The 27,715-nt window shown below is 46.5% G+C and overlaps 1 protein-coding gene across 2 annotated transcripts; it reads right to left on the reverse strand.

Annotated features, from left to right (window-relative positions):
• On the reverse strand, positions 1–27,077 carry CLDN18 (claudin 18). 2 transcript variants are annotated; one of them, XM_006111177.4, is made up of 5 exons: positions 26,708–27,077; positions 6,132–6,296; positions 4,292–4,400; positions 3,032–3,142; positions 1–1,206 (listed from the first exon to the last, which is right to left on the reverse strand). In XM_006111177.4, the coding sequence occupies exons 1-5, from the start codon at positions 26,925–26,927 to the stop codon at positions 1,029–1,031; spliced, it is 783 nt and encodes a 260-aa protein (XP_006111239.1). In that variant the 5' UTR covers positions 26,928–27,077; the 3' UTR covers positions 1–1,028. The 2 variants fall into 2 exon arrangements, with proteins under 2 accessions (XP_006111239.1, XP_006111238.1); XM_006111176.4 differs by lacking the exon at positions 26,708–27,077 and adding an exon at positions 12,896–13,204 and having other exon boundaries at positions 3–1,206.
• Positions 27,078–27,715: the final 638 nt, after the last annotated feature.

Raw genomic sequence — 27,715 nt, forward strand, 5'->3', positions numbered from 1 at the left:
GCTTCTCAGCTCTCACATCAAATACCAGGCATAGGAATAACAATGGGGTTTATATATATATATATATATATATGTTCCCTGTCTAAGGACAATCAAATTAAATATCACACCAACTCAGCATTGTATGGTACGTGACGGGATGAGGCAAGGAAGTGTCTGGGTACAAGTGATGGCCCATTGCAAATGTTGGATCTGCCCACTATGCTTAAAGAAAGGCCACTGGAACTAAAGCACACAGCATAAAACACATCAGGCCATGATTTTTCCTCTCTTCAACCTGCCGTGGCAAAGCTGGGTTACAAAACTCGGGCAAAGATACACTAGGGTTTAAACACAGCACCGTTGCTTTCTTTGAACATCACTAGAAGTTGCGTTAAGGTCTCCACGCTCCCCAAGAGGCTTGGGTGAACTTTATACCTTGCATGACCTTCCCTTTGCATGAGGAGATGGGCGAATTGTTGTGTTGTTTTTACACCCTGCTCTGTAACCAAGATCAGCCACCAGCATTTCTGCAAACAATTTCCTTTGGTAGCTCATCAGCACAGGCCTTTGGGGCTAGCAACCTGACTCGCAAAGGCCTTTCGTGCCTACCGTCAGTGGTGTGTGGCTTTTCGTCACAGCTGCAAATGCAACCGGCATTGATTTACGTGGGTTGGCAGACTTCCGCTTTGTTGTGTTATGAAATAGAAATGTCAATTGATTAAAAGAAATGGGTAATGGTGCATGGAAGAACCATGCTTTTGGCTTTCACAAGCTGTATTTGAAATATTAACCATCGCTTTTAAAGATGAGAACAATTAGAACACACTGGTGTTTTTATGGACCTCATCACACTGGGAACACCAGTAAAAAGTCAAATCAAGGTCACACGAATAGACAATGAAAATGCCCTACACCTCATCACAGCAAACCAAACACAATAAGGAAGAGTAAACCAATGTATATTTTGTCTGAGTATTCCTTTCGGTTTCTTTTTGGACTGAAAAGTGGTATAAACCGATAGTGTATCTTTGACCCCTACAGGATTTTTAGACATAGTCATACTTTGAAGGGTACGAGCGTTTCCCATCATCACTACGAGCAGTGTCATCATATGCTGAGACTTTTTTACTTTTGGCTTCAGATTCGTAGCCAGTACCAGCCTTGTAGGGTGCGGTCTTGTAGGCGATATTCCGTCCTGACGCATTGTAGGACACTGTTTTGTAACTGAAAGAGAAATAAAATACAACGTCGGCGATTCAGACCCTGAGAACCTCCAATGTCCGTTCCACTGTGAACTTTATTCCTGTGAGTTCCTGGATTAAACACAACTGATTAAGCACTATATTTATTCCTGTTATTTGTATTATAATAACCCTTGAGTCCCTGAGGAAGATGAACGTCCACAAACAGATTTGCATAATTCTCTCCTCTAAATTTACTATTTGAAATGCTTCACCGGTTTCTTCCACAAATAAATTCCTGGACCGCAAATTGTTTGCATTGCCATTTGAAAATGTAACAGTGAAACACACAGGGACAGATTCTCACGCTTTAGCTCCTTTGGCTTGGGAGGCTGCATGACAGGTTACCAAATTTGCAAGCCATGCTGTGATTTGTGTAACCAAGTTAGCTAACAAACACAGTGCACATTTTGAATTGTGTATTTGACTGTAAAAATTGCAGTTCGTACCTTGTTGATATATGTATATATAATCCCCCAGTCCGGGAAAAATGCAATACCAGTGGTCATTCATGTAAGTAATCAATAGAGGTTGAACCTCTCTAGTCCGGAACTTTTTGGTCTGGAAACATCCATGGTCTGGAATGAATTTAGGTAGCCGGATGTTCACTTTTCATGCATGTGGCCAAGTTTCCCACGGTCCCATAAAGTTTGTTTTCAGCCACCAGTCTGGCGCTCAGTGTCTGTGCTGTTAATTAGCTCTAATCGACTCCTAAATTTCCTCTAACAGCACAGGAAGCAGCGGAAGTGTTGATAATGAAGTTAAACAATATTGACCTCCTGTCAATTGACCTCCTGTGATCTGGAAAATTTGTTCGGAACCGGTCAGGTCCTGAGGGTGCCAGACTAGAGAGGTTGAACTTGTACTTTACAAGTGTACTGAACTCTTAGGGGGCCCACAGACATCATGATCACAGCTGAGCAAATAATTGGTTTTGAGTGCCGGGGCCAAAATGCACAATCCCTTCTCCCTCTCCCCCAACAGTTGGCTTCAATTCAAACCCAAACCCATTTTTTTTTGAAATGTTTCACTGACTTGAAAAACGTGAGAAAATGAAGTTTTGGTGAGCTTATTATGAATGCTTTGCGGGTTTCCATTTTGCTTCTTTTTCGCTGTTGTTTCACAGTTGTTCATTTAAAAAAAAAGTGGCCGCATTTCAAAATGAAGCAACGTTTCAAAATAAAACAAAACAAAAAATCGAAAAGAAATGTTTTTTACTTAAAAAAACATTTTTGGCCAAAGTCATGCATCATTCTCAGCATGAATTTGTGAATAGTTTGTGCCCCTAAATGCATTTTTCAGTGAAATTACTGTTCTCTGAAAAAAACCTGCCAAGCTCTAATCATTATATCCTTTGTAACCAGGGTGTGCTAGACAGAGTAGTCTAAGCTAGAAATTTACCATGTGCCATATAATACTGCAACCTGCAAAAGAGTGCCCATTTCTTCCTGATACATGCTCAAAGGGTATGTCTAGACTGCGGAATTTTTCTGCATCTGTCGCGTCCAAGGAACGCATCTGCTTTTCCGGAAAAAAAACCTTCAAAAAGCAGATGTGTTTTTTCGGCACCCCTGTAAACCTCGTTTTATAAGGAAGAAGGGATGTTCTGAAAGAGGCTTTTTTCCCCGACATTTGGTGCAGTGTAGATGAGCTAAATGTTGGAAAAGCCTCTTTCCGAAGAAAAGTGGAAAAAGGTATGCATATTGCAATTTGCGTATCTTTTTCCGACTTTTCTTTGTCATCTAGACCCAGCCAAACACTATTTCATCACCAGCAAAACTTACAAGGTAGAACCAAACACAACTTACTGGGTTTCTTCTGGGACCAGTCCCCTGCAGGCAATGCACATCATGACGCCCCCTACCAGGGACAAGCCGCCAGCAACCCAGCCAACGAATAAGGCTGAGCCAAAGGTGTATCTACAAAATAAAAAAACAAAGGGCCCGTACTTCAATGAGGGTGTAGGAAATTGCCGTGCTAATTGCTTTGAAGTGTATGTAAGACACAGAATTCTGGCCTGGAACAAGACCTGCTTTCTGCCATGTTGTTCTCTTAGCGGAGATCTCTCTTAGTTTTTGCCTTCCGATTTCCCTCTGTCACAACAGCAATGAGTGTGACTATGTTTCATCCCCACCACACTAGTGTGATCCACGTCGTAGAGTGGGCAGATGTGTTCTCCCTACTCCCCTCGTTCAATGAGTGAGCATAGACACCACATTGTTTGCGTTGCTTGCTTGTTCATTTCAGTCTTCAAAGTGCCCACTGAAGGTATAGACAGACTCCCATTAACTACCCTGGGCTTTGGGTCAGATCTTAAAGCAGGATTAACTAGCCACAGGGGGCTTGTCTACACTACGGAGAAGATCAACCTCCAGAGGTTGATCTTCTAGCACTCAACTTAGTGGGTCTAGTGAAGACCCACTCATTCGAACTCAGAGGGTGCTCCCATCAGTGCCAATACTCCTGGTCCTCATGAGGAGTAAGGGAAGCCAATGGGAGTGTTTGCTCCTGTTGACCTCCCTCTGTGAGGATGGCCCAAAAACAAGATTTAAGATATATTGACTCCAGGTACGTAATTAACGAAGCTGGAGTTGCATATCTGAAGTCGACTTTCTCCTTTAGTGTAGACCTGGCCAGGAAGACCTCCCCACTTCCTTGGTCCCACCCCATGTAGGGGAACGATCAAGTGTCTCCTCACGATAGTGACTTCTACATTGTGCCCCCTTCCGTGCAGCCATACTAGAAAGATGACATTGCTAGGTAGACCTGTCCCCAGCTGAGTAGATGCTTGGGGAACTGGCATTGGAAAGAGCAGACCTGATGGATGTCAGGGGACCCCAAAGGTGGTTTCAAGCTACACTGTGTGCCCATCACAGCTAAAGATCTGTCCTCACAAATCCATCAGTACACGGCATCCAAACTCGTCTTCAAGCACAGACTAGACTCCATTGCTGCAAGCTTGGTCATTCTAGGGCAGCCAAGGCTAGCTACCGCATGCCCAAGCGAAGATTTTGCTCCCGAGCTGTACCAACCTCCCCCGACTGTTCTGCACAAGAAGAGAAAGTTACCTTGTTTGGATCGTCTGCATCGATCCTTGGTACATATTGGCTGTCGACATCCAGAAGTTTGTGACCAGCATGTTGGCAAATACGGACACTCCCGCAATGGCGCATAGACCTGGGAACAGGGAGAAGGTGGGAGCATGATTCCCCACTGCCTCCTGTGGCATGGAGTCATTCAGATCTTGCAAGAATAGGCATCAAGGGCTACCTCCCCTTCCGATGGCACTCGCTTTGCCCAAGCTGTGCCATGGCAGTGAGACCAAGAGTCATCAGGTTTCTATGTAAATTGCTCAATGATAGAGCACTCCAGAATCAAAGCATCCACTACCTCATCCCTTCTCTTTCCCCAACCCTCCCAAAAACCATCTTTCTAGGAGCGCTGGTAGATGCTCTCTCCATTCAGCCTTTTCTCAACAGCAAATCTGCGGGTCACGTAAGCCGTGATTGCTAAAAAACCCACCTTTTTCCTGGTTTTGAACGTTCCGTTTTCCAACAAAACACTTCAAAGAAAGAATTTTCATTGTTGCCCACATTTTTCACGGGGAAAACCAAAATCATTTTGCCCCCCGTTGCGATAGTGAGAAAGGTGCAAATAGCAAATACCTGCTGTGAAGGTTTGCTGGGGTTGGAGTGAGGAATCCAAACCATGCACTTGCATATCTAAAGTCACAGATATCCCTGTCCCAAAGTGGGGAGGGAAAGACTCAACCCCCGGAAAAACCCCTCTGCTTGCCAACCAGCAATGCTGATGGTGACATCTTCCAAAAGCCCCATCTATCCTTAATCCAGACAGCAAAGTCTCTGGCTCCTCTCCAAGGAGCCCTGTCTAAAGCATGCTGCCCACTGAAAAGTTGAGGGCTGTGGAAATGAAATGGAATTTAATAGCAAATAAATATGCAAGGAGTACCCGATTGATGGCCTGGATGGGAAGGCTTAAGGAGCCAGGACCACAGAAACCAGTGGTGTTAATAAAAGCATCAGAAATATTGCTAGAGTTGGGGTTCCTGCCACTCGAAATTCTGAAACGTTCTTTCCCTGTGCATCTTGACTGTATTTGTTCTTTTGCTTTTTGTTTTACGGAGACTTTCCTAGTCTCAAATTCAGCGGATGAACATAAGAACGAACATATTTGGTCAGACCCAGGGTATGTCTACACTACCCCGCTAGTTCGAACTAGCGGGGTAATGTAGGCATACCGCACTTGCAAATGAAGCCCGGGATTTGAATTTCCCGGGCTTCATTTGCATAAGCGGGGCTCCGCCATTTTTAAATCCCCGCTGGTTCGAACCCTGTGCCGCACGGCTACACGTGGCACGAACTAGGTAGTTCGAACTAGGCTTCCTAGTTCGAACTACCGTTACTCCTCATTCCACGAGTGGACCCTCATTCCACGAGGAGTAACGGTAGTTCGAACTAGAAAGCCTAGTTCGAACTACCTAGTTCATGCTGCGTGTAGCCGCGCGGCACGGGGTTTGAACCAGCGGGGATTTAAAAATGGTGGAGCCCCGCTTATGCAAATGAAGCCTGGGAAATTCAAATCCCGGGCTTCATTTGCAAGTGCGGTATGCCTACATTACCCTCCTAGTTCGAACTAGGAGGGTAGTGTAGGCATACCCCAAAGGTCCATCTAGCCCAATGTCCTGTCTTCCAGCAGTGGCCAATGCCAGGTGGCCCAAAGAGAATGAACAGAACAGGGAACCATCAGGTGATCCATCCCCTGTAACCCATTCCTACCTATCCTGGCTAATAAGCATTGATGCACCTAATCTCCATGAATGTATCTAGCTGGCTGAGCTTTGCATGCAACAGAAGAAATCGTGTCGCGCACAAGGACGCCTGAACTTACCAGCCACAATAAACATGATGCCAGAGGTCAGGGTCATGTTGGCTTTTGCAGAGTCCTCCATATTGCCAATGCGGATGCATTTCAGGGCAAAAATGGACACGAGAAGACCAAGGACGCCCAAGACGATGCCCACGATCATTAGGGCTCGCACTGCCTGGAACATGGCTGCAAAACAAGTAGGGAAAGGAAACATTGGACTTCACAGCATGCAGCTGTAGCCCACGTGTCAAATTGTGGATGGATGCAGTCACACATACATTTGCAAAGTACTATGGGTAATTTGATATTGATGCATTTGGGCCTCTTTTTGTCCTTCTATGATTATACAGCGACTGAGTTCTCTTTATCTCAACGCTCTCATGGGTATGAACAGCTGTATTTCTGCAAACACAAGAGTAATCATGTGACCAAGAGGGCAGGAGTCTCTAGTGTGATGCCATCAGGTGGGAAGTCCCTTGGTATCTAGTTGTTCTCAGCTGGCAAAGAGCTGTCAAGGCCATCTTCTATACCACTCTGTACCCTCGCCTCAGCCGAGTGCGTGGAGTGAAGGACAGGGGAGTGTCTAGAGACAGAAAGTTTTCTGGATGTTCATGTGTTGCTACCAACTGGTGCTGGCTGTGATAAAAGCTCCTATTGACTTGTATGGCCATCGGTTGACGGTGTATATCAGCTGACAGAGAGGGAGAAGACACCATATGGAAAAGAGCCAGAGGTGAGCCATGATGCACTGCACGGAGGAGAAGCCACGATTCAGTGGCCATTCCCTCCAGCGCCACTCTGAGGTGAATTGAATGTTTTGAACGAGTGTTGCTCAGGGCTTTGGGGCCCCCTTTGTCAATTATTCTTTCCACCCCGCACATCACCAAGACCGTGGGTTGCCTCACAACCACAGAATTTTAATAATAATAATGGAGATTGCCTATCTCCTAGAACTGGAAGGGACCTTGATAGGTTATTGAGTCCAGTCCCCTGCCTTCTCAGCAGGACCAAGTACCATCCCTGATGAATTTTTGCCCCAAATGGCCTCTGCAAGGATTGAACGCACAACCCTGGGTTTAGCAGGCCAATGCTCAAACCACTGAGCTATCCCTCCCCCCTGCCATAGCAACCATAGGAAAAAATGACATCGCACAACAAGTTGGCCAGGCGTGAAGGGGGAATCGGCAATTCTGCCAGCTTTGCCCGACCTTCCTGACCCACGTCGGATGAGGAGGTGGTCAGGGGACCATGACACCTCCCCGCCATTCGGTGGGTTACCTCATATGTGGGTAGAACCAGTAGCTTTCTCAGCTCTGCACAATGAACGTGACACACAGCAGTGGACGCATGGAGGGACCCAACCTAAATAACCACGGCTTTCAATGGGATTCGGCCATCTTGGCCATTCCGGCCTACTGCTGCCATGAGTCATTCTGCTCATCAAGCATGCCCTTATCAGGTGATAACCAGTGTTAACAAAGCAGGCATTTTCAGCCTCCCACTCATCAGCGCAGAGGTGCGATTTCATTGTTATTCATCAGAAACCCAGCGGCTGATGGATACCTGTTATCAGCCCCGAAGGGTGTTCCCGGGGCGCAGGCGGAAGCCGCGAGAAGAAAATCACCATGTGTCTTTGCACATTTTGCTTTACAAAGGCTGCAGTTTCATTTCAGCCGCTGTGGTTTTGGCGAGAGAGCAGAAGTAGCCCGTGATATCCCCAGGCAAGGCCTGTGTTGCTTGGTGTTTTGACATCCGGTGAAATTAACGCTCCATTGCGGTGAGTAAGCCACACCGGAACAGAGTCTGCACCTCTGGCTTCCTCTCAGGGAGCAAGGAGCCCTCCAGCGTGACACTGTTTTCCTTCCTACGAATGTCCTTAAAAGATTAATAACGAGCAGTCCTGGGGCAGCTTAGAGACTCACACACATATATATACTATCGTGAGCTTTCGTGGGCAAACCCCACTTCTTTCGAGGAGCCTGAGAAGTGGGGTTTGCCCACGAAAGCACATGATATATAATTTTGTGAGTCTCTAAAGTGCCACGGGACGACTTGTTGTTTTCAAAGTTACAGACTTACATGGGGACCCTTCTGAGACACTTAAGGTGTGTCTGCATTGCACTCTTCACTCAAAACAAGCTATGCAATTTGCACTACGCAAGTTGCGTAGCTTATTTCGATCTTCTTTCAAAATAGCTCATTTCGAAATTTGGCGCTGTCTACACAACGCCAAATTTTGAAATAAAGCGCCATTCCGAAATGTTCCTTAACCCTCATAGAACAAGGGTTACAGGCATGCCGGGATAGCCCGCCTGTTATGTATAACAGGCGTGCTCAAAAGACGTGGAATAGCTTTTTCACGATACTGACGGACACCCGAAAAAGCACCGCTGTCTAGACGTAGCCTAAAAGATTACAATCTCTGGGAGTGAGCAAGATGGCAGGAGGGTGTATTGATAGATGCTGCTAGCACATTCTGGATGAGATAAATTGGTACATTTCAGTTGCGTTGTATCTCTCTGGTCTGGGGTGAAGCAGCCGGAACCACCCTGGATTTGACCTTGTGTTACAAAACACATGAGTCCCGACACTGTGAGTCCTTGTGAAAGAAGAATCTTTGGGTGAAGTCCAGCCTGGACTGGTGGATTGGGGCCAGAGCTAAGGAACGGACTCCTTTGAGCTGGGGAGTTTTAAAATCGGCAGTGGCATTCTGTCCCGATGCAGCTGAGTGGCAGAAGGCCAGGTAGGTGCGGACATGGCTTGGCTATGGGATGGTTGAGACATCATGGCTGTGTCTACACTGGCAAGTTATTCCAGAAAATCAGCCGCTTTTCCGGAAAAACTTGCCAGCTGTCTACACTGGCCACTTGAATTTCCGGAAAAGCACTGACGATCTCATGTAAAATCATCAGTGCTTTTCCGGAAAAACTATGCTGATCCCGTTGGGGCAAAAGTCTTTTTCCAGAAAACTGTTCCGGAAAAGGGCCAGTGTAGACAGCACAGTAGTGTTTTCCGCAAAAAATCCCCAATCGCGAAAATGACTTTTCCGGAAAAGCGTCCTGCCAATCTAGACGCGCTTTTCCAAAAATGCTTTTAATGGAAAACTTTTCTGTTGAAAGCATTTCCGGAAAATCATGCCAGTGTAGACGGAGCCCATGAGCTTTTCGACTCTGTCGTTCACGCCAACAGAAGCAAAAATGAAGGATTATGCACTCAGATCTCTCTCTCGTCTTGTAGTCCCACCTGGGGTGGGAAAGAGCAAGACACCTCATCCTCTGTGCCACAAAGATAGGCCTTACATTCACCTCCTGGTGGCCTACATCCCTTTGAAAGGCGGGACTTAGGCTCCACCCCTCTCCTGAGCATTTCCTCAGCGCCAGCCTCGACCTCTTTGTGGCTCAAGCCCCTTGTCGTTCGAAATGGAGTGAGTTAGCGCACCCATGGTGGGCCACCTCCCCAGCTGGTGTAAATCAGTATGGGGCCATCAAGCATGGCCATTATCTATGGGACTGCAATGGAGCGACACTGTTTTACGGCTGTATCCCACTCTGGGCTTGGTTCCTACCCAATCCCACCGGGCAGAAGACCACAGAAGAAGTGCCACCTGAGCTGATGCCACGTTATGTTCATATTATGGGCCTTGTGCTATCCTTTACCCTGAACACGGGCTGGTGAGTGGAAACAGTTGGGATCGGAAGCATTGTCATTTTCAGCAAAAGAATGAAACAATCAGAAACCGTTTTAATAAAATGATGTCTAAGAGGATAGTTGTTTCAACGGTGGAAGGAACGAAGAGTTCTAGAATTCTCCAAACGGAGAGTATAAAAGATTCTAAAGGTGTCAGCTGGAGCACTTAGTAATCCATAGCCATATTTTTAAACCAAGCCTATGAAATATACATACACTTATCACGCACGGACCTGCTTGGAACATACATGGACAGTCAGCTGCACAAATGTCTATTTGCACCTCTTATTGGCATGCACACCTCAAGGGGTTGCGTGCACAAGATAGGAACAAGAGATACATCCATGCAATGGCATAGACCTCCTTTGAAAAATCCAACCAGTGATATAAATGAACCTGAACAGAAAATATTTTGACATTAAATAACAAAATCCCTTACCCACCCACCCACCCACCCACCCACCCACTTCCCAATCAAGAACAATGGAATTATCCATCAGCCACATCACTATAAAATGGAAGTTTTCCAATGATCTGTCAGTCAAGCAATCTGATTGGCTGAACCAGCCGTGAATGATCTGTAATAATTAATATTGTAGCTCATCATTGGGTTGTTCAGCCCAAAGAGATGTGAAAGAGACTTCTCTCTCTTTTCCCAATGTTGCTATAAATAATATGCATTGAGACCTATACATTCAAAGGTTTTTAGGCACCAATAGGAGTTAAGCTCCTAAATACCTTTGAAGATTTGGGCCTACATCATCTGTATTCGTTCAAATATAAGTCATAAAAACCCTACGGCCATTTACAGTTACTAGACTATGAATATCTTTCGAAAAATCTGCCAATTTAAAGTCAAGTCATTCCAAGTTTACATTTTAGCAATGCACTATAGAAAATAACACTGATTGAACGTCTGTTTTTGCAATATGGTGTTTCTTTGTCTGTCTAATGCGTGTTCTTATTCCTAGAGATTAGGACCGAAACAGTTTCCCCTCCTGCAAAAATAATTGAAATTTAGATAAAAAGGTTCCCAACTTTAATTGAGACAAAAATTCAGACTCTCAACATTTTCACAAACCAAAAATCCAACAACGTCATTTTAAGCCAAACAAAATGTTTTACTTAATTAATTTTCGCTGTTTCAATTGGATATTGACCTTTCAAATTTTGGTGTATTGCTTTACTACCAAAACAGTTTACATTTCTCCGTGAAAAGGCATCTCAGACTGAAAAACAACATGTTGCTTCACACACATACACATAGAAAATTTGTTAGAACTTGACCGTTTCTGGCATAAAGTTTTGGTTTTAATGAGTGGACATTTTTCCTGCAAAAATGTATTTCATCAAAAAACTCCTGATTGTCTCTACATATTGCAATATGACTTAAAGAGTAACCTAATTAAAATCTGTCTCCTGACAGTGATAAATCAGTGAAGTCAAACCTAATCATCACTGTCTCAAAGGGAAAATATATTGCCGTCTTAAACCATAATCAGTCTTGTACAACTTTATTAGAGATCATTATTAAAATAAAAGGACAGCACCGGCTTCAAACGCTTTTTTTGTTTTTCCAAAACCAAATAACATGTTGTCTACCAGCCATAATGAACGTGGGTGTATTTATTAAATCACTTCTCTGGAGAGACATCCCAAACTTTATCAAGCAACAAACACAAAAACAAAAATGTTTGTCTTCAGCTGTACAGTCTCTGGTGGCTTCTCAAAGACCAAGCAAGTCAGCCATCCAAACGCACAGAACAGGTGAAAAATTCTAGGATCTGTTCTCTGCTTTACACAAGTCAATATGAACATAAAAGTCCATGATCTGTCACTGCCCTGCATCTTGGGCACTGATTTGCACCTGGGCAAGGAAAAATGGATGTCAAATGAGCCAGTGACGCAGTGTTAATTTTTTATTCCACCCTGAACGGGTGTAAATAACTGCGCACAGTAATGGAGAATGGCACTGATCATTCTGGTCAGTTTCAACGTGGATCCAACCTCAGTATCTCCTAGGGCTTCGTAAATTACTCAAATGCTCTAAGGCGGGTATAAAATGTTTGGATATTTTTTTAACAAAATGATTTGGTAATAGGGACTGTCCCCTGATTTCAACACTCCTAAGTTTCCTCCCGACTCCTCTCAATACCTTCCTCTGAGTTCTTTACTCCGTTGCCCCTCTACAACTGGGTACAGTGACTGCAAAATGCTACTGGATCCAAATGGGTTTGAAACCAAATTTGTATTTACCTTGCAAGGGCGCAAATCATTATACAAATAGCTCAGCCACAGAGGATCAGGCCCCAGGAATAATGGCATGGTAACCAAATGATCCAGTGGGACAAAGACGATGCCATATTTTAATACAAGCTTTCATACACCCGTCCTTATCCATCCGAATCAGCTTTGGGTGAGATGCTGTAAAGGTCACAGATCAGGTGAGCTGGTTTGCCTCCATTTACAAAAATACCCTAAAGATCCAAAACTTTTACAATTAAAATCAAATCAAATCAAATCAAATCAAATCAACCACTACCTTCCAGTGACACTTCATGTACAAAAAAGGGGCCCTTCAATTACCCTCTAGACTCTTGCGTGCCAATTCCTCTATGTCTGCTTTCAGCACCGGCTTTCTCCACAGAATAACCTCTTTCCTTGGGGAGTTGGGGGGATGTTTCCACTGGTCTCTTGCTGGAAATTATCAGTATGATCAGCCAACAAGACTGGAACAGTTAAATACAATTCCAGAATGGTTCTGATCCCCCGTTTCATGTATATTTAAATCCAAAGAGCCAGAATCGCTGCAGAATCAACGGAGGTGTGCTAATTTATTTCTAGCAGAGGACAACAATTGTGGTACAAGACAGATCTGCCTCAATCTGTAATATTTGCCATGTCAGATTATTATTTATAGTAATACAATGTACACGTGTTGTTATGCACATATGCTAAATACTTTGGAGAGCCCCTCCTCCTTCCCCCCTATGCAAAGCGCTTTAAAATAGCCTCTCCTACAATTCAGTGAAAACAGTGTTGGATTTATCCTTCAAGAAAACTCCAGTGGTTCTCCTGGGTCCGTCTTTTGCCCCTACCTGGTAGCCCAAGAATGGTGTAATAAGGCCGGCACTCTGTGAAACCCGAACTCTGCCTCACGCAGCTTCTCCAGAGACCCTGGTACTGGAACACGGCCGTGACCGGGTTGTCATACAAATCCTGGGTGCTCCACATGTCCAGTCCAGTGGCCGCGATGCACCCTGCCACACCCAAAGACGAGACGACAAAGCCCATCACTTGGCAAAGGGTCGTCGACATGTCTCTCCCTTGGCCAGGATCGGAGCTACCTCTGTGGAAGCCGGAGACCTTCTGGGAACACTCAAGTCCTCTCGACTGAGTCACCAGAAACGCAGCTGCTCTTATCAGATGGTGCCTGCTCCGTGGCTTTGTTTGCTCAAAGTGTTTTTGCAAGATAGTCCAGTTTCGCTCTCGTTGGGTAGGGTTGTGTGTTGTTTTTGGTTGGCGAGGCTTGAGATAGGGGCTTTTGTCCTTTCCGAGCACTTGTTCTCAGAGTTAAGCAGTCACTGCTGGTCAAGTGTAGGGCAAACCCGCTTTGAACCAAGTTCGGAGGCACGTTCCCTTGCCTGAACGTGCCTGTTTCTCTCACCGTGCCTAGCTAGGCTGGAGTCTGCTCCACTTATTCTCTGTGTGTGGCGCATGGTGGAGGAGAGGGACCAAGGGAGACTGGACACACAAATGAATTCCCCATTTTGGGGTAGACATACCGTGCCAGTGTTGCCCAACACAGCTCCCTCCAAAGGCCCTCACGGATTACAAGGATCTCATTCTCACACCTTGCTCCTTCTGTCGTTCTTTACCCCCTATCCAAACAGGCACCCGTAGCTCAGGCTGGTGGTACAACCTATGCTCCCCTTGCGTTCATTTCCCACCGTCACAGCTTCACAGGGGGAAATCGGGCCATGTGTGTTTTACATGAGTGCTTCCAAAGATCTGCCACCAAGCGCGGGAAAAGCCACGGCCTCAGCAGGCGGCAGGGAAGGAGCTGTAATAAGGATAAAATGGAAAGGACTAGCTGATGCTCTTCTGGGCACCAGAGGTATCCCCAGCATGCCTTAGAGGAGTCGCGTGCGTTTCAACCACCTTCCCCCATCTCCGACGCCGAGTTCAGGCAGGAGCTGGGCTGCGGTTGCTACCGGCATCAAACAGTTCCTCAGAGGAGCGAAGCGTATCCTGGCCATGCTATCAGCAGCACAAGCAGGTGCGGCCTAGACCCAGTTTTACATCATCTGGAGAGCTGCCCATAGCTAGCCTGGTTACCAGATCGGTAGCTACGTGTTCATACAGGAACAATCCAAACGGGAAGGTCAATTGTCCATAAGAATCACAGAACCGGAAGGGACCTCGAGGGGTCGTCAAGTCCAGCCCCCGACCCTCACGACAGGACCAAGCACCATCTAGACCCTCCCTGACAGGTGTCTGTCCAACCCGCTCTGAAATATCTCCAGTGATGGAGATTCCACAACCTCCCCAGGTGATTTATTCCAGGGTTCCACCATCCTGACAGTTAGGAAGCTTTTCTTAATGTCCGACCTAAGCCTCCCTGGCTGCAGTGTAAGCCCATTGCTTCTTGTCCTAACCTCAGAGGTCAAGGAGAACAATTTTTCTCCCTCCTCCTTGTGACACCCTTTTAGATACTTGAAAACTGCTCTCACGTCCCCTCTCAGTCTTCCCCTTTCCAAACTAAACAAGCCCAGTTCTTTCAGTCTTGCCTCATCGCTCATGTTCTCTAGACCTTTCCTCGTTTTTGTTGCTCGGCCAGACCGGGTCAGACCAAAGGTCCGTCTAGTCCTGTGTCCTGTCTGCCCACAGTGGCCGATGCCAGGTCCCCAGAGGGGGTGAACAAAACAGGGAACCATCACGCGATACCACCCCACTTGGCCCCCACTTGTGACACCTCCCAGTGTCAATGCGCATTGTCCGGGTGTGCGCTGTCAGGAGAACCAACGCTGGGAGAGGTTTGGCTCAGGAGTAGTTCTTCATGAAGGCAGAGGGGATGCGAAAAGGAGGAAATCAATTCTCTCTCCCCCCCGTGGCCAAGGGCTCTGCTCCGGGGAGCAATATCAATTTGCCAGGCTGCTATGAGTTACAGGAGCGTCCCGACTCCCCGCTCGTCCATTCTGATTGACTGCACTGTCCCGGCTGATTTACTTCAGCCTTGACCTAGAAACAAATTCTGTCTTTATCCAATCCAGAGCGCGCTCTGTGCGGTGGGATAGTGACCGTGATCGCCTCGTTAGGAAGCAGAAGGCAAGCTACCAGGAAGAGCGGTGAGGTTACTACAAGGATGGGTGATTTACAGGGGGTTATTATAAACCTTGCCTCTGTATCCTATATAATGACATCCCCAAGACGTCCCTTTTAACTTTTTACGTGCACCAGAGCAAATGCATCCTGATCTTGACAAAGGAGAGAGATTTACAAGGAGGAATACCGCGCGAAAATCGTGGTCCATTTAGGCCTAGGTTTATAATCAGAAGGTGAAGGAAATCATATGGAACCCTGGTGGAACAGCCGCAAGAATTAGCTAGCAGCTGTGTCTTTTGTTTAGATCGCTCCCCCTGAGAAAGGATGATGTTGGGGTTGCCCTCTGAGCTGATTCGCGTGGCTTTCTCTTCTTGCTTTAATGGAGTCCACAGGGGATTGCTTCAATTGTCCACCCCGAGACAAGCAGGAACATCTGCTCATAGAGGGACACCCCTACACTTTTGCACAATCCGAGAAGTCGAACTTTGCAAATTAGCTGCTAGTGGTTGCCTCTTGCAACTGACTGGCAGCAAATAGAATGCTTTCTGCCTGTATTTTAAAGTTTCAATGATAAAGTTGAGCCTCTCTAATCCAGCACCCTTGGGACCTGACCAGTTCTGAACCAGAAAATAATCCAGACCATGAGAGGTTAATATTGTCTAGCAGCATTACCAACCCTTCCACTGCTTGCTAGGCTGTTCAAGGTCATTTAGGGGTAAATTAGAATTAAATACAGAGCCAGGATGGGTGGATGTTAACAGACTTTATGGAACTGCTGGAAACTTGGCCATGAAAGTGGACATGCAGCTAATTCAAATCGTTCTGGATGACGGAGGTTTCTGGACAAGCAAGTTCTGGATTAGAGAGGTTCAACCTGTAGGTGAGAATCCCGTAAAAGGCCCGATATGAATCTCTAGCATAATCGCAAATCACACGCAGTGCAGCAAAGTCAGCTCACAAATTGCTTGTGGGCTAGCGAATTTCACAAGGAGGCCCTCAGCTTGTATAAATTGGCATCGCTTCATTGATGTTACTAGAATTACATCAGTAAGGATCTATTCCCCAGGCAGCTAAAATGAGAATTGGGCCTTAAATTTACACAACGAATGCAATAAATGGGAATGAGGTAAGGGCAGAAATGCTCGCAAGAGGAGGAGTTGATTTCATGGGATAGTCAAATCTTTTGTTAACCCGCCGGTTCAGCATCTGAACAAAAACAATTTTAAAAGCAATCTTTCAAGTTGACCTGAAATAACATTTTTTTAAAATGTTTAGCAAACTGAAAACATACAAAGCCTCTCATTTTGGGTTGAACAAAACATTTCATTTGCTCCACCAAAAATTATTCTGTTTATTTGGGTGGGAGGGTGGGATTTTTTCCCCCTTTTTATAAAACTGATTTAAAATTCAAAAATAGTTGCTCAATTAAAAATGGAAACATTTCTTTCAGAAAACAGAGAAATGGAATGATTTTTTTTTGGGGGGGGGAGGGATTTTTAGATATTTTGTATGGTTGTTTCTGGCAGTGAGATTCTGGCGCATTCGGCCTTGGGGTACGTCTAGACTACAGGGTTTTGTCGACAGACGTTTTGTCGACAAAGCTTCTGTCGACAAAGAGCGTCTAGACTACATTCAGTTCTGTCAACAAAGCAAGCTGCTTTGTCGACAAAACCCTGTAGTCTAGACACAACCCTACATGCAATAACACCTTCTGTCGACAGAACTCTGTTGACAGAAGGCGTTATGCCTCGTAAAATGAGGTATACCAGCGTCGACAAAACTGCTGAGTTCTGTCGACATTATGTCGACAGAACTCAGTGGTAGTGTAGACGCAGGTATAGTTTTGTCGACAAAAGTCCACTTTTGTCGACAAAACTCTGTAGTCTAGACACACCCTTGTTCTTGACTGATCATATGTTCTAGTTCTAACTTGTAGATTGAGTCACTGACTCTGACCCTTGACCCCTGACCTTTACCCCTGCTCTAACACGTGGGGTTGACCACCCAAGCTCTGGTCATGACCCTAGGGTAATTTAGGGACCATTTTCGGAACACAGTGTGCCCCTGACACTTCATTTTGAAAACGCCTGCCTGGCTGAGAAAGAGCCGCAAGATGGGAGATGAACGAACAACGTACCGGGTTAGGGTCTGGACGTGTCTTCTAAGGAAGTGGCTCTCACCTGCTCCATATTATGGCACCCCTTCAGGAGTCTGATTTCTCTTGCGTGTCCCTCCAAAGTTTCACCTCACCTAACGTCTAAAAACTCAGCCGTACAAATACAAACGGGTTGCAGAACACAACTGCTGAAAAATGCCAACTTTCGCATTCTTACCAGATAATTATCAGATAAACCCAGTGGAGTAGACATCTTGTACTTACATTTCAGTGACCAGTATACAGAGCCGTATAACCAACTCGTTGTCTGTATGAAATTGGGGTTTGTACTGACCGCGCTAGGGATTTTCATGTAGCCTGTGATAAAACTAGGCCAAGACCTAAAAGAGGTGTTGTATCTCTGGAAGGCCTCTGGGTAGCCCTGCCTAAGAAGCACCCCTCGAAGGGACATGGTGGAACCTCCAATGCTTGGGGTTGTTACAGTGACCCTAAAAAACCGCTAGTGAATGCACCGGAGGAGGAAGTCTTGCATGGGCCAAGAAATGGGTTGGCGCACCTCCCATCTATCAGAACAAACACGTGGCAAGCAAAAATCCCAAGCCAGAGAGCGACTCCCCGCAGAAAATGAAGAAAGGGATGAGTGCGCTACCTCTCTCCCAGAACGCAGCGGCTCAAGTACAGCTGTTCCAGAGGTGACAGCTGTTTGTACTTCCACCCACCGTTTTGTCCAGCACGGTTAGCTTTCTCTGGGGGCGTGCTAGGCTTTGCCATTCGCCCTTTGCCCTCGGAGTGTGCTGTGGCCTACGACTTTCAGTATCGCCTGCTCCCTTCAGAGGTAATCTGCCCCCTAGCTCTTCCCAGCCCCGAGACTGGAACCAGAGTCCTTTGGGGGGATGTGGCGTTAGGTGTTGACTAAGAAAGCCACCCAGGTTGGTGGTTTCAGTGTTCCAGGCTTCTGCTAGGGAGCTCGAGCGGGTGTTATTTAAGTTTTCAGAAGGAGTCCCAAAGAAAGGGGACATGACCCGGCCGAAGGATTACACATGCCAGCATACAAGGAGACCCGCTTGCCTTGTGATGAAACATCTCAGCCTGAGCCAACGGAAATCGCTCCGGAATAGTTTGTGGGTGAAACAGTCTGTGGGTTTGAATTTCCATCCCCATTTGGGACCAAACTGAAAGTCAAAATCTTTGTTTCAGGACACGCCTCCTTTATCTGGCCGGTGCTAATTTATCTCCAACCTAATCGCTGGGCCCATTACCGCCGGTGAATGTTATCTCGGCTGCTCCCGTGGAGTTACTTGTTGCTCATAGGTACTTTGTGGTTGGCAAACACAAAACCACACCCACAACAGCCGTTCCCGACTCAGACTGAGTCAAAAGACACCCACCCTCTTCTCCTGCTCTACGTGACTTGCAAAACCGGAGTCGCCAGAACCCCCCACGGCACCATGAAGGTCTCCTGGTGCCTGGTATTGGGGGAATGGAGGGGCTTCTTTCTCGGAAGCTCTCGGTGGGGGTTTCAGGAGCATTTGGAGTTTGCTAGATGCCCCTCGTGCATCAATGGGTTGGTGCCTTTAACGTTAGCGGGAGCAAAGCAGAACTCCGGGCAGTCTGCTGGAGACTGAAGGCGCCTTGGCCTCCTCCGGGCCCTGGACTCCCCTTCAGGCTGGTTTATCTTTGACGGCCCCAGGGGCTTGGGGAAGAGGGATGGTGGCAGGATGGGTTGAGTCGAGGACACATAGTGACACGATGCCCCCAGTTTCTGAAGAGTTTAAGCTTTGGAGTCACCCTGCCCACTTCAGTGCAGCGCCACCAATATACGGCAACTTGGGACCTAGCTCCCTGCAAACTTCTAGCTCTTCTGCGCATGAAGAAAGCCTTCTGGCCGTAAACTGCGGCAGCGAGACTGAACCAGCCCTTCTAAGTGAGTTGAGAACTGCCCCCCTGCATCACATCAGATCGTGTTAACTCTGGTCCCTACTGACCACACTCTTAACTCTTTCATCCCAGATGTTTGCTCAAGAACATCCAGCCGCACTGGGGACAGGGCACTGCAGGCAGAGTGTAAGCCGAGTACTACCACCTCCTCTGCCTCCCGACCTCTTGGAGTGTCTGAGTCAGGTCAGGAGGGAGTTAGGATAGCCTGAAAAAGCAGTGGGGTTACTCTGACACTTTCCACTGCGGGTTGGGAGGGGATCGGGCCATTTTGTAAATGGCTCGGCAGAGACACGCTGGCGTCGGGTTGTTTTCTGTTGGCCTGATTGAAGACTGACGCCGGAGGGGCTGGTTTGGGGATGGGCTGGAAAGTGTATTTCTGAGTTTTTCATTATGGCCCAGGTCACGAGACCCAGTTCACTCTGCCCCCAGCGTCCCTGCTTCCAAACCTAGAGCAATCTGGGGGGAGCCCCATTGCTTTCATAGAAGAGGACAAGTCGTATCCCCTAGCATGGAGGTCTCCTTTCTGTGTGTTGGTCTCTTTGGCCTCTGGTCATTCTGAGGCCTCCTTATCTCCTCTGGGAAGTCCATAGGCTTGTCCCTAGGAGGCTCACATCCCTGCCATCCACAAAGCTGGCCTTGGAAGATGTTTAAGTCGTTCCCCTACTGGTGTGTCCAACTCAGGAGCGGAACTGCCTGGGGCAAAGGGTTTTAGGCAGAGCACAGGCCTCGCGTTGATGAAACCGCTGCACTTCCTGCCCGTTGAAGAGGACACGATGCCCATTAGCACTGCCGTGATCACTTAGTGGTTAAAAACGGTCCTACTCAGCACAGATGTCAGCAGAGGTCCCTGACTTCTGTTCCAATAAGAACGGCCGCACTGCTCAGACCAAAGGTCCATCTAGCCCAGTATCCTGCCTGCTGACAGTGGCCAATGCCAGGTGCCCCAGAGGGAGGGAACACAACAGGGAGTCCTCACGTGATCCCTCCCCTGTCACCCACCTCCAGACAAACAGAGTCTAGGGACACCATTCCTACCCACCCTGGCTAATAGCCATTGGTGGATCTAACCTCCACGAATCTATCTAGCTCTTTTTTGAACCCTGTTCAAGTCCTAGCCTTCACCACATCCTCTGGCAAGGAGTTCCACAGGTTGACTGTGCGCTGAGTAAAGAAAAACTTCCTTTTGTTTGTTTTAAATCTGCTGCCTATTCATTTCGTTTGGTGACCCCTGGTTCTTATATTGTGAGAATAAGTAAATAACTTTTCCTTATTCACTTTTTCCACACCCGTCATGATTTTATAGACCTCTATCGTGGAAGCTTTTCTAATGCCAATATATCTTTTTTGAGATGAGGTGACCACATCTATTCGCAGTATTCAAGATCTGGGCATACCATGATTTTCTATAGAGGCAATAAAATATTCTCTGTCTTATTCTCTACCCATTTAAAAATAATTCCTAACATTCAGCTTGCTTTTTTCACTGCTGCTGCACGCTGAGTGGAAGTTTTCAGAGAACTATCCACAATGACTCCAAGATTTCCCTCTTGAGTAGTTGTAGCCAAATTAGTCCCCATCATACTATACGTATTTTTTCCAACGTGCATTACTTTATGTTTATCAACATTAAAATTCGTTTGCCGTTTTGTTGCCTAATCACTTAGTTATAAAGGCTGAATTTTAAATATGTATCAATAACATAAACCAGAAATCTTATTAGACTATTGTTGGTGTCACACACGTGCCCATTCACACTCAGGGGAAATTCCACTTTTCAAAATTCCAAGCACCAAATTCTGTGCTATATAATATGAGGTTCCTCCTCAGCCTCACAGTTTATAATGGACAAGGTGTGAAACCTGGCTGTTCATGACAATGAGAACTCAGACATCATATCTTCCAGACTTAGTCAAGAAACAACCTCTCTATCCACCCAGATGCTATTAGCCAGAGAGCCCAGTGTTTATAAAGCCAGCCTTATTCCTACTGAGGAATACCTTCTGCCTCTACATGTAACTATGGAACGCCCACATCTTGAATTCTGCGGACACATGTGGTTGCCTCATCTCCAAAAAGATATATTGGCACTGGAAAAGGTTCAGAAAAGGGCAACAGAAATGATGAGGGGTTTGGAACGGGTCCTACACGAGGAGAGATTAAAAAGACGGGGACTTTTCAGCTTAGAAAAGAGGAGATTAAGGGGGGGATAGGATAGAGGTCTATAACATCATGAGTGGTGTGGAAAAAGTGAATAAGGAAAAGTTGTTTACTTGTTCCCATAATAGAAGACTGAGGGGTCACCAAGTGAAATGAATAGGTAGCAGGTTTAAAACAAACAAAAGGACATTTTTCTTCACACCGTCAACCTGTGGAACTCCTTGCCAAAGGATGTGATGAAGTCCAGGATTTTAACAGGGTTCAAGAAAAAGCTAAATAAATTCAGGGAGGTTAGGTCCATCAATACTTATTAGCCAGGATGGGTAGGAATGGTGTCCCGAGCCTCTGTTTGTCTGGAAATGGGTGTATAGGGAGGGATAACACAAGGATTACCTGTTGTGATCCCTCCCTCCGGGGCATCTGGCATTGGCCACTGTGGGCAGACAGGACACTGGGCTAGATGGACCTTTAGTCTGACCCAGTCTGGCCATTCTCCTGTTCTTACTCCATGAGGCTGCTGACATCAGCAGAGATCCTTGCCACAGAAGGCGTCACTGAACGTGAGTCAGGTGGCCAAATAGGGCTCTTTGGGACTCTAGTACTCCTCGTTCACCTCCTGATACGACTCAGACCCTGCACCGGAGAAGACTTATCACTGACCTATGTGAACTCCCAAACATACAATGAAATCCCAGCCCCACCATAGTCAAAAGGAGTTTCATTATTGATCTCTGTATTTTGCTAGTCCCTAATCCCTGTCTAACTCTTGGATATACAGCATGACCAGCCAGGGTGGAGGCAATGAGGTAATGGCTGTTGAATTTTAACTATGATTTCTTTGGCTTTCAAACTTTGCTGCTCTATAACTAACATGCTCTGACAAGTCTTAGTGTTAAGGAACGGATGTGCATTCGTTATTCATGATTATGTCCCAAACACTATGGGTGTGTCTAGACTGCATGCCTCCGTCGACGGAGGCATGTAGATTAGCCAGATCGGCAGAGGGAAATGAAGCCGCGATTAAAATAATCGCGGCTTCATTTAAATTTAAATGGCTGCCCCGCTCTGCCGATCAGCTGTTTGTCGGCAGATCGGGGCAGTCTGGACGCGACGCGCCGACAAAGAAGCCTTTCTTGATCGGCACAGGTATGCCTCGTGAAACCAGGTTTACCTGTGCCGATCAAGAAAGGCTTCTTTGTCGGCGCGTCGCGTCCAGACTGCCCCGATCTGCCGACAAACAGCTGATCGGCAGAGCGGGGCAGCCATTTAAATTTAAATGAAGCCGCGATTATTTTAATCGCGGCTTCATTTCCCTCTGCCGATCTGGCTAATCTACATGCCTCCGTCGACGGAGGCATGTAGTTTAGACGTATCCTATGTGAAAAGGTTGTTACGGTTGCAGAATCAAGGAGTTATCATTTAGGTGATGCCACAATTAAATTTCTCCTTATGCCTTTGACAAGGGAAACCTTCATTCGGGCATTTTTCCATGCTTGGCTTTGCCATATCATTGTTCTTTTCATGTAGAATTTTAATGTAAGTTCCTATTTCAAACAAACGGACAGACAGAAGAGATAAAGGCTCTAGCATGTGGCGCTATATTGGCGCTCAACGTTTGTCATCAGCAGGTTGGAACTCTTAGGTCCACCACACAAAATTCTGCCATTTGAGCTAACGGGATAACTGGTAAAAGTAGAAGCTCTTCTCTTCTATGTTGTAGACTAGCCACTGCAGGAAGAGGTAGGACACACTTCTTTCCCAGTGGGTTTCATAAGTCTTTTCTGGCATAGTCAACCTGTGGAACTCCTTGCCTGAGGAGATTGTGAAGGCTAGGACTATAACAGCATTTAAAAGAGAACTAGATAAATTTTTGGAGGTTAAGTCCATTAATGGCTATTAGCCAGGATGGGTAGGAATGGTGTCCCTAGCCTCTTTTTGTCAGAGGGTGGAGATGGATGGCAGTAGAGAGATCGCTTGATCATTAGCTGTTCGGTCCACTCCCTCTGAGGCACCTGGCATTGGCCACTTTCAGCAGACAGGACTCCGGTCTGGATGGACCTTTGGTCTGACCCAGTATGGCCATGCTTATGTTCTTATGTAGCAGAGTAATATAGAGATTCAGAACAACTGGTTTCAATTTTGGGGTTTGGAGGGGAGTATGATCTAGTGGTTATAGAGTATTCTGTCTCTGTGTGCCCACCTGTCTCCCTCCCCCTTTCCTTCTATCCACACCCATCACTCTGGTTTCAGCCCCCTCAAGCTGTACCCTCCTTCCATCCCTGCTCTCAGCTTTGGTACCCAGCACCACATGAGCCGGGAGCAACAATTGCAGAGACCCTCCTGGGATGGAGCATGCCCGTCACTCTGTGGGGATGGCACATGCAGAGTATAGTCACACACCACCGATTGGAGAATGATCAGTGAAGATGGAAACTCTGGAGAACTTAGCTGCCAAACACCAGCACATCTGTACTGAGCACATAGGGATGTTTCTTTGGACCACAATGTGATGCCAACGGGATGCAAACACTCCTGTCAGCTTCCCTTACTCCTTGCTATAGCAGGAGTACTGGATGCAGGTGTGGCCACTCTCTGAGTTTGATTTAGCAAGTCTTAACCAGACTCACTAAATAGAACTCCGGAAGATGGATCAAGACAGCAGCAATTTTCCATGGAGTGACGATGTGGCCTCATTCGCTGAATGGCTGAACCAATGTCACTGAAACTTCCCAGAAAAATTCAGCCTGAAACAGACATCTGGTGTGGAAAATTTCATCCTGAATTAGTAACGTTTGGCCAAGTTATAACCAACTGAAAACTATGGTATATAATGGAACGTGTCCAGCTGAATTTAATACAGTTAATAAAATGCCGCCAAAAATTAGTAATGGTTATTTATTATTTTTATGTATTTGTTTATTTACCTCTCTATTTATTGTATATTTAAATCCAGATCATGTGCCTCAGATGATCACAAAAGAGTATTTTTGTCCAGAAAATCTACCAGAAAAAATAATATTCAGAAACAAAATGAGACCAAACAAGCTTGGTCCTTGGATGACAAATTTCTTCCCAGACAGAATGTTTATAATGGAACAGCTGAAGTCAGAGCAATAAACTACAGAAGTTATTTCTCGTTTTCAAATTTCCTATATTGATTTCTCCCCAGTACATTCAAAATTTAAAAGTCCAGAAAAATTAGAGGCATGCTAAAAGATGGAAAATTACAACTCTGCTGTTTGTCTTATGCTATGGGTTGAGAAGTGAAAAGTAAAATACAGAAACTCAAAATTCAATCATGCACTCGGGTCACCTGGCTGACCTGCTTTACTGTTTTTATTCACTACGGCCCCATTGTTCATAATATAAATTGCCATTGTCGGGATAATAAATAGAGGTTTATAATGGAAATACTGACATACCATTAATTATAGCACGACTTGCAAGGCGGCTGTAATGCAAATCAGGGGGTGAAATAGTTAAAACGGGTGGGCAGGCTGATCATCTTCAATAAAATAGATTAAGAAAAAGAGATAGGGGTTTGTTTAATTTTCACACGCTTTTTTTCTAGCTGAAAACCAGCCCCACAGTTGCAAGTGCAAAAGTGTTTCTGTGCAGCAGAATTAGCTCAGATACGAAGCCAATGTTGCGGCAGATCCAATGGGGAGGCTGTCGGATTTCCCGCCCCCCCCCCACCCCCCACTGTCACTAGAGACTTGAAATGTCATACAGTATAACAGGCAAGGAAAGTCTCTTTCACTTCCCTCCCCTTAAGGAAAGCCAGGTTCCTTTTCATCGGATAGTGCAGACACTGTCTGCCGCAGATCTCAGAGGGGCAGACACGTTAGTCTGTGTCTGCCAAAGTGGTTTTGACCCACGAAAGCTGCTGCCCACATAAATCTGCGCGTCTTTAAGGTATCACAAGACTCCTGGTTGCGTCTGATGTAACGATCAGCAAATCAGAAAGACAGAACATAAATATTCATATGTATCTGCGTGCCCCCTCCCCCCCATGGCGATATTCACATCCCATTGACTGAGGCCTGCGTATCACCCCCATTTTTTTTACAAGAGATTTACCCCCACTGTCAGTGGTTGCAATGAGCCCGAGAATTCAAGTGGGCTGTGCCCACGAAAGCTCATGAGACCATCTACATGTTTTATTAGTCTTTAAAGTGCTACCAGACCATTTGTTGTTTTTTAAGTTTATCCTGCACAGACTCACTCGGCTACCCCCTGAAGCTTCTGATTCTAACTGGTAGGACTTGAAAATGATGAATTAATTAAAAGCCTGTTTGCGCTGTAGGATGATCTTTGGATTGTCTTTTGGCCCACCAAAAACGCCTTGCTTTCTGATGATTTGGAAAATCACCGAGTGTTTGGTGAGTTGATCCGTTTGATCCCCCCTGCTTTATGTTTGCAGAGTGAAATAGCTTCTTCTTGTAGGTATCAACCCAAGATCTGAAGAACCAGGAGAAATGTGGGGAACTGGAAAAGCTGTGCAAGGAACGGCACAATCGTAAACTGCTTTTTCCAGCTCGTTCGGGGGCGGCGGAACTGTCTCTTTGAGACCCGAGTGTAAAATAAGCCTCAGTCCAGCAAAACAAGTGAACAAAAAACATTTCCTGGAAGATAGCACTGGTGAATTCCAAACTTTGCACAGAGGAAGAGTTGCAAAATGAAAATTGGGAGCTTTCTATGACTCTGTATCCTTCCCTCCATTACGCTAATCATATGCATTTTGCGAACTCTAGAACCTACCACTATTTAATGGCATCGTTTTGGGGGCTCCCGTCTGCATTCATTATGGCTCTGACTGATTGAATCTCATTGTGCTTGAATAATGTGTGAGTGGTTTGAAATATAATCCCAGCCTACTGCCTCTTACCTCTGCTCTACTTTGCTGATTGTATGGCAAACGGCGCACTTTAAACATTCAGGCCTGGTCTACATGAGGACCTTAGTCCGAAATACCTCCCCCCCCACAGTAAAATTTGTAAGCAGTGTGTCCGCACTACCACGCCCGTTATTCCGAAATAAGGGGAAGTGGTATTCAAACGCCGTAGTTCTGCTTTTCACTGCGTGAGTCCCAAATAACGTGTTTAGATGTGACGGGTGCTTTTTGGATACACAGGCTGAGGCATTTTGAGGGAACCCTGCTCTTCAGAACAACAGGCCATTTGCCCGCCCCTCAGTTTGGATACCCCCAAACGACGTGTCCCTCTGCAAGATTTAGTCCTCAATCACTACAGAAATGGGGGAAACGGTAGGGGGAAGAAGACAGACGGCAGGCCCAGCTCTTTCCAATTTAGAGCCCCCACCCCGACTCCCACCTCTGCCCCTCAGGGACGTTATAAGACCAGCAGGCCCCTACCTGGCAGCCCAAGGATGGTGAAGTAAGAGCGGCATTCGGTGAAACCCGAGCTCTCCCTGACGCAGGTGCGCCACAGGCCTTGGTAGGTGTACACGGCGGTCACGGGGTTGTTGTACATGTCCTGAGTGCTCCACATGTCCATGCCCGTCGCCGCGAGGATCCCGCCGACCCCTAACAGGGACACCACAAAACCCAGAGACTGGCACATTGTCACCGACATGCTGACGGCTCGCTCTCCGAATGGGCACGCGCACCCTCCGAATCGCGCCTGGGCTCCCCGCGAACACAAAGCTTCTTGTAGCTGCAGTCGCCGGCCACGTCAGGAATGGAGGCAGGAAGGAGCCGGCCTGTGCACCATGGGCTTGCCCAGTTCCCTTTATCTGTTTGGGGAGATAACCGGTACCAAGAGCCATTTGTTAGTCACTGTGTTAACACTTTGCTCTTTGTTTACCTTGCCGGGCAGTTTCACTCTGACTCATGAGGTGCGCCAGCCCCTGCAGTGACCGGCAGGGCCAGAAATCTGCCCAGGATCCTGAAGGGTATCTAGGCCGGAGGGAAAGGCGCCTTCCCAGCTCTTCTCCTTTTGATTTGGCCTGCCAGGAGCAGTGTGTGGAGGCTAGGTGCGAGGGCACGAAACGTGCCTGTAGACAGGACTATTTCAGAGGGAAGGCAACGAGGGTACGTCTCCACTGCACAGGGAAGCCTCAAGATGAGTCGGAGGCAGGTTCCCCTAATGTAGACGTGCTCTCTCGTTTGAGAGCCCCAGGAGGAAAACTTAGAACAGCCATGGCAACGGGCTATTTCCAAATAGCAGAGGCGGAGCATCTCCGCACGCTGTATTTTGAAATAGCTATTTCGGAAGAGGCGTTATTCCTCAGAGAATGAGGTTCACAGAAGTTGGAATAAGCCGTCCGTTATTTCGAAAACAGTTTCGAAATAGTTATCTTGGAATAGCAGCTGTTATAACTTTGCTGTGTAGACACACCCCGAGGCAGAGCCAAAGTCTGC

Source organism: Pelodiscus sinensis, chromosome 10 (assembly GCF_049634645.1).
Source record: "Pelodiscus sinensis isolate JC-2024 chromosome 10, ASM4963464v1, whole genome shotgun sequence".
In the NCBI taxonomy this organism is placed as follows: Eukaryota; Metazoa; Chordata; order Testudines; family Trionychidae; genus Pelodiscus; species Pelodiscus sinensis.

Coding starts and splice junctions, on each gene's coding strand:
- CLDN18 (XM_006111177.4), bottom strand. CDS start 26,927: ATGTCGGTGACAATGTGCCAGTCTCTGGGTTTTGTGGTGTCCCTGTTA. Junction 3,143..4,291: donor ATGCAGACGATCCAAACAAG/GTAACTTTCTCT, acceptor TTTATTTTGTAG/ATACACCTTTGGCTCAGCCT. Junction 1,207..3,031: donor CTGGTCCCAGAAGAAACCCA/GTAAGTTGTGTT, acceptor TTTCTCTTTCAG/TTACAAAACAGTGTCCTACA.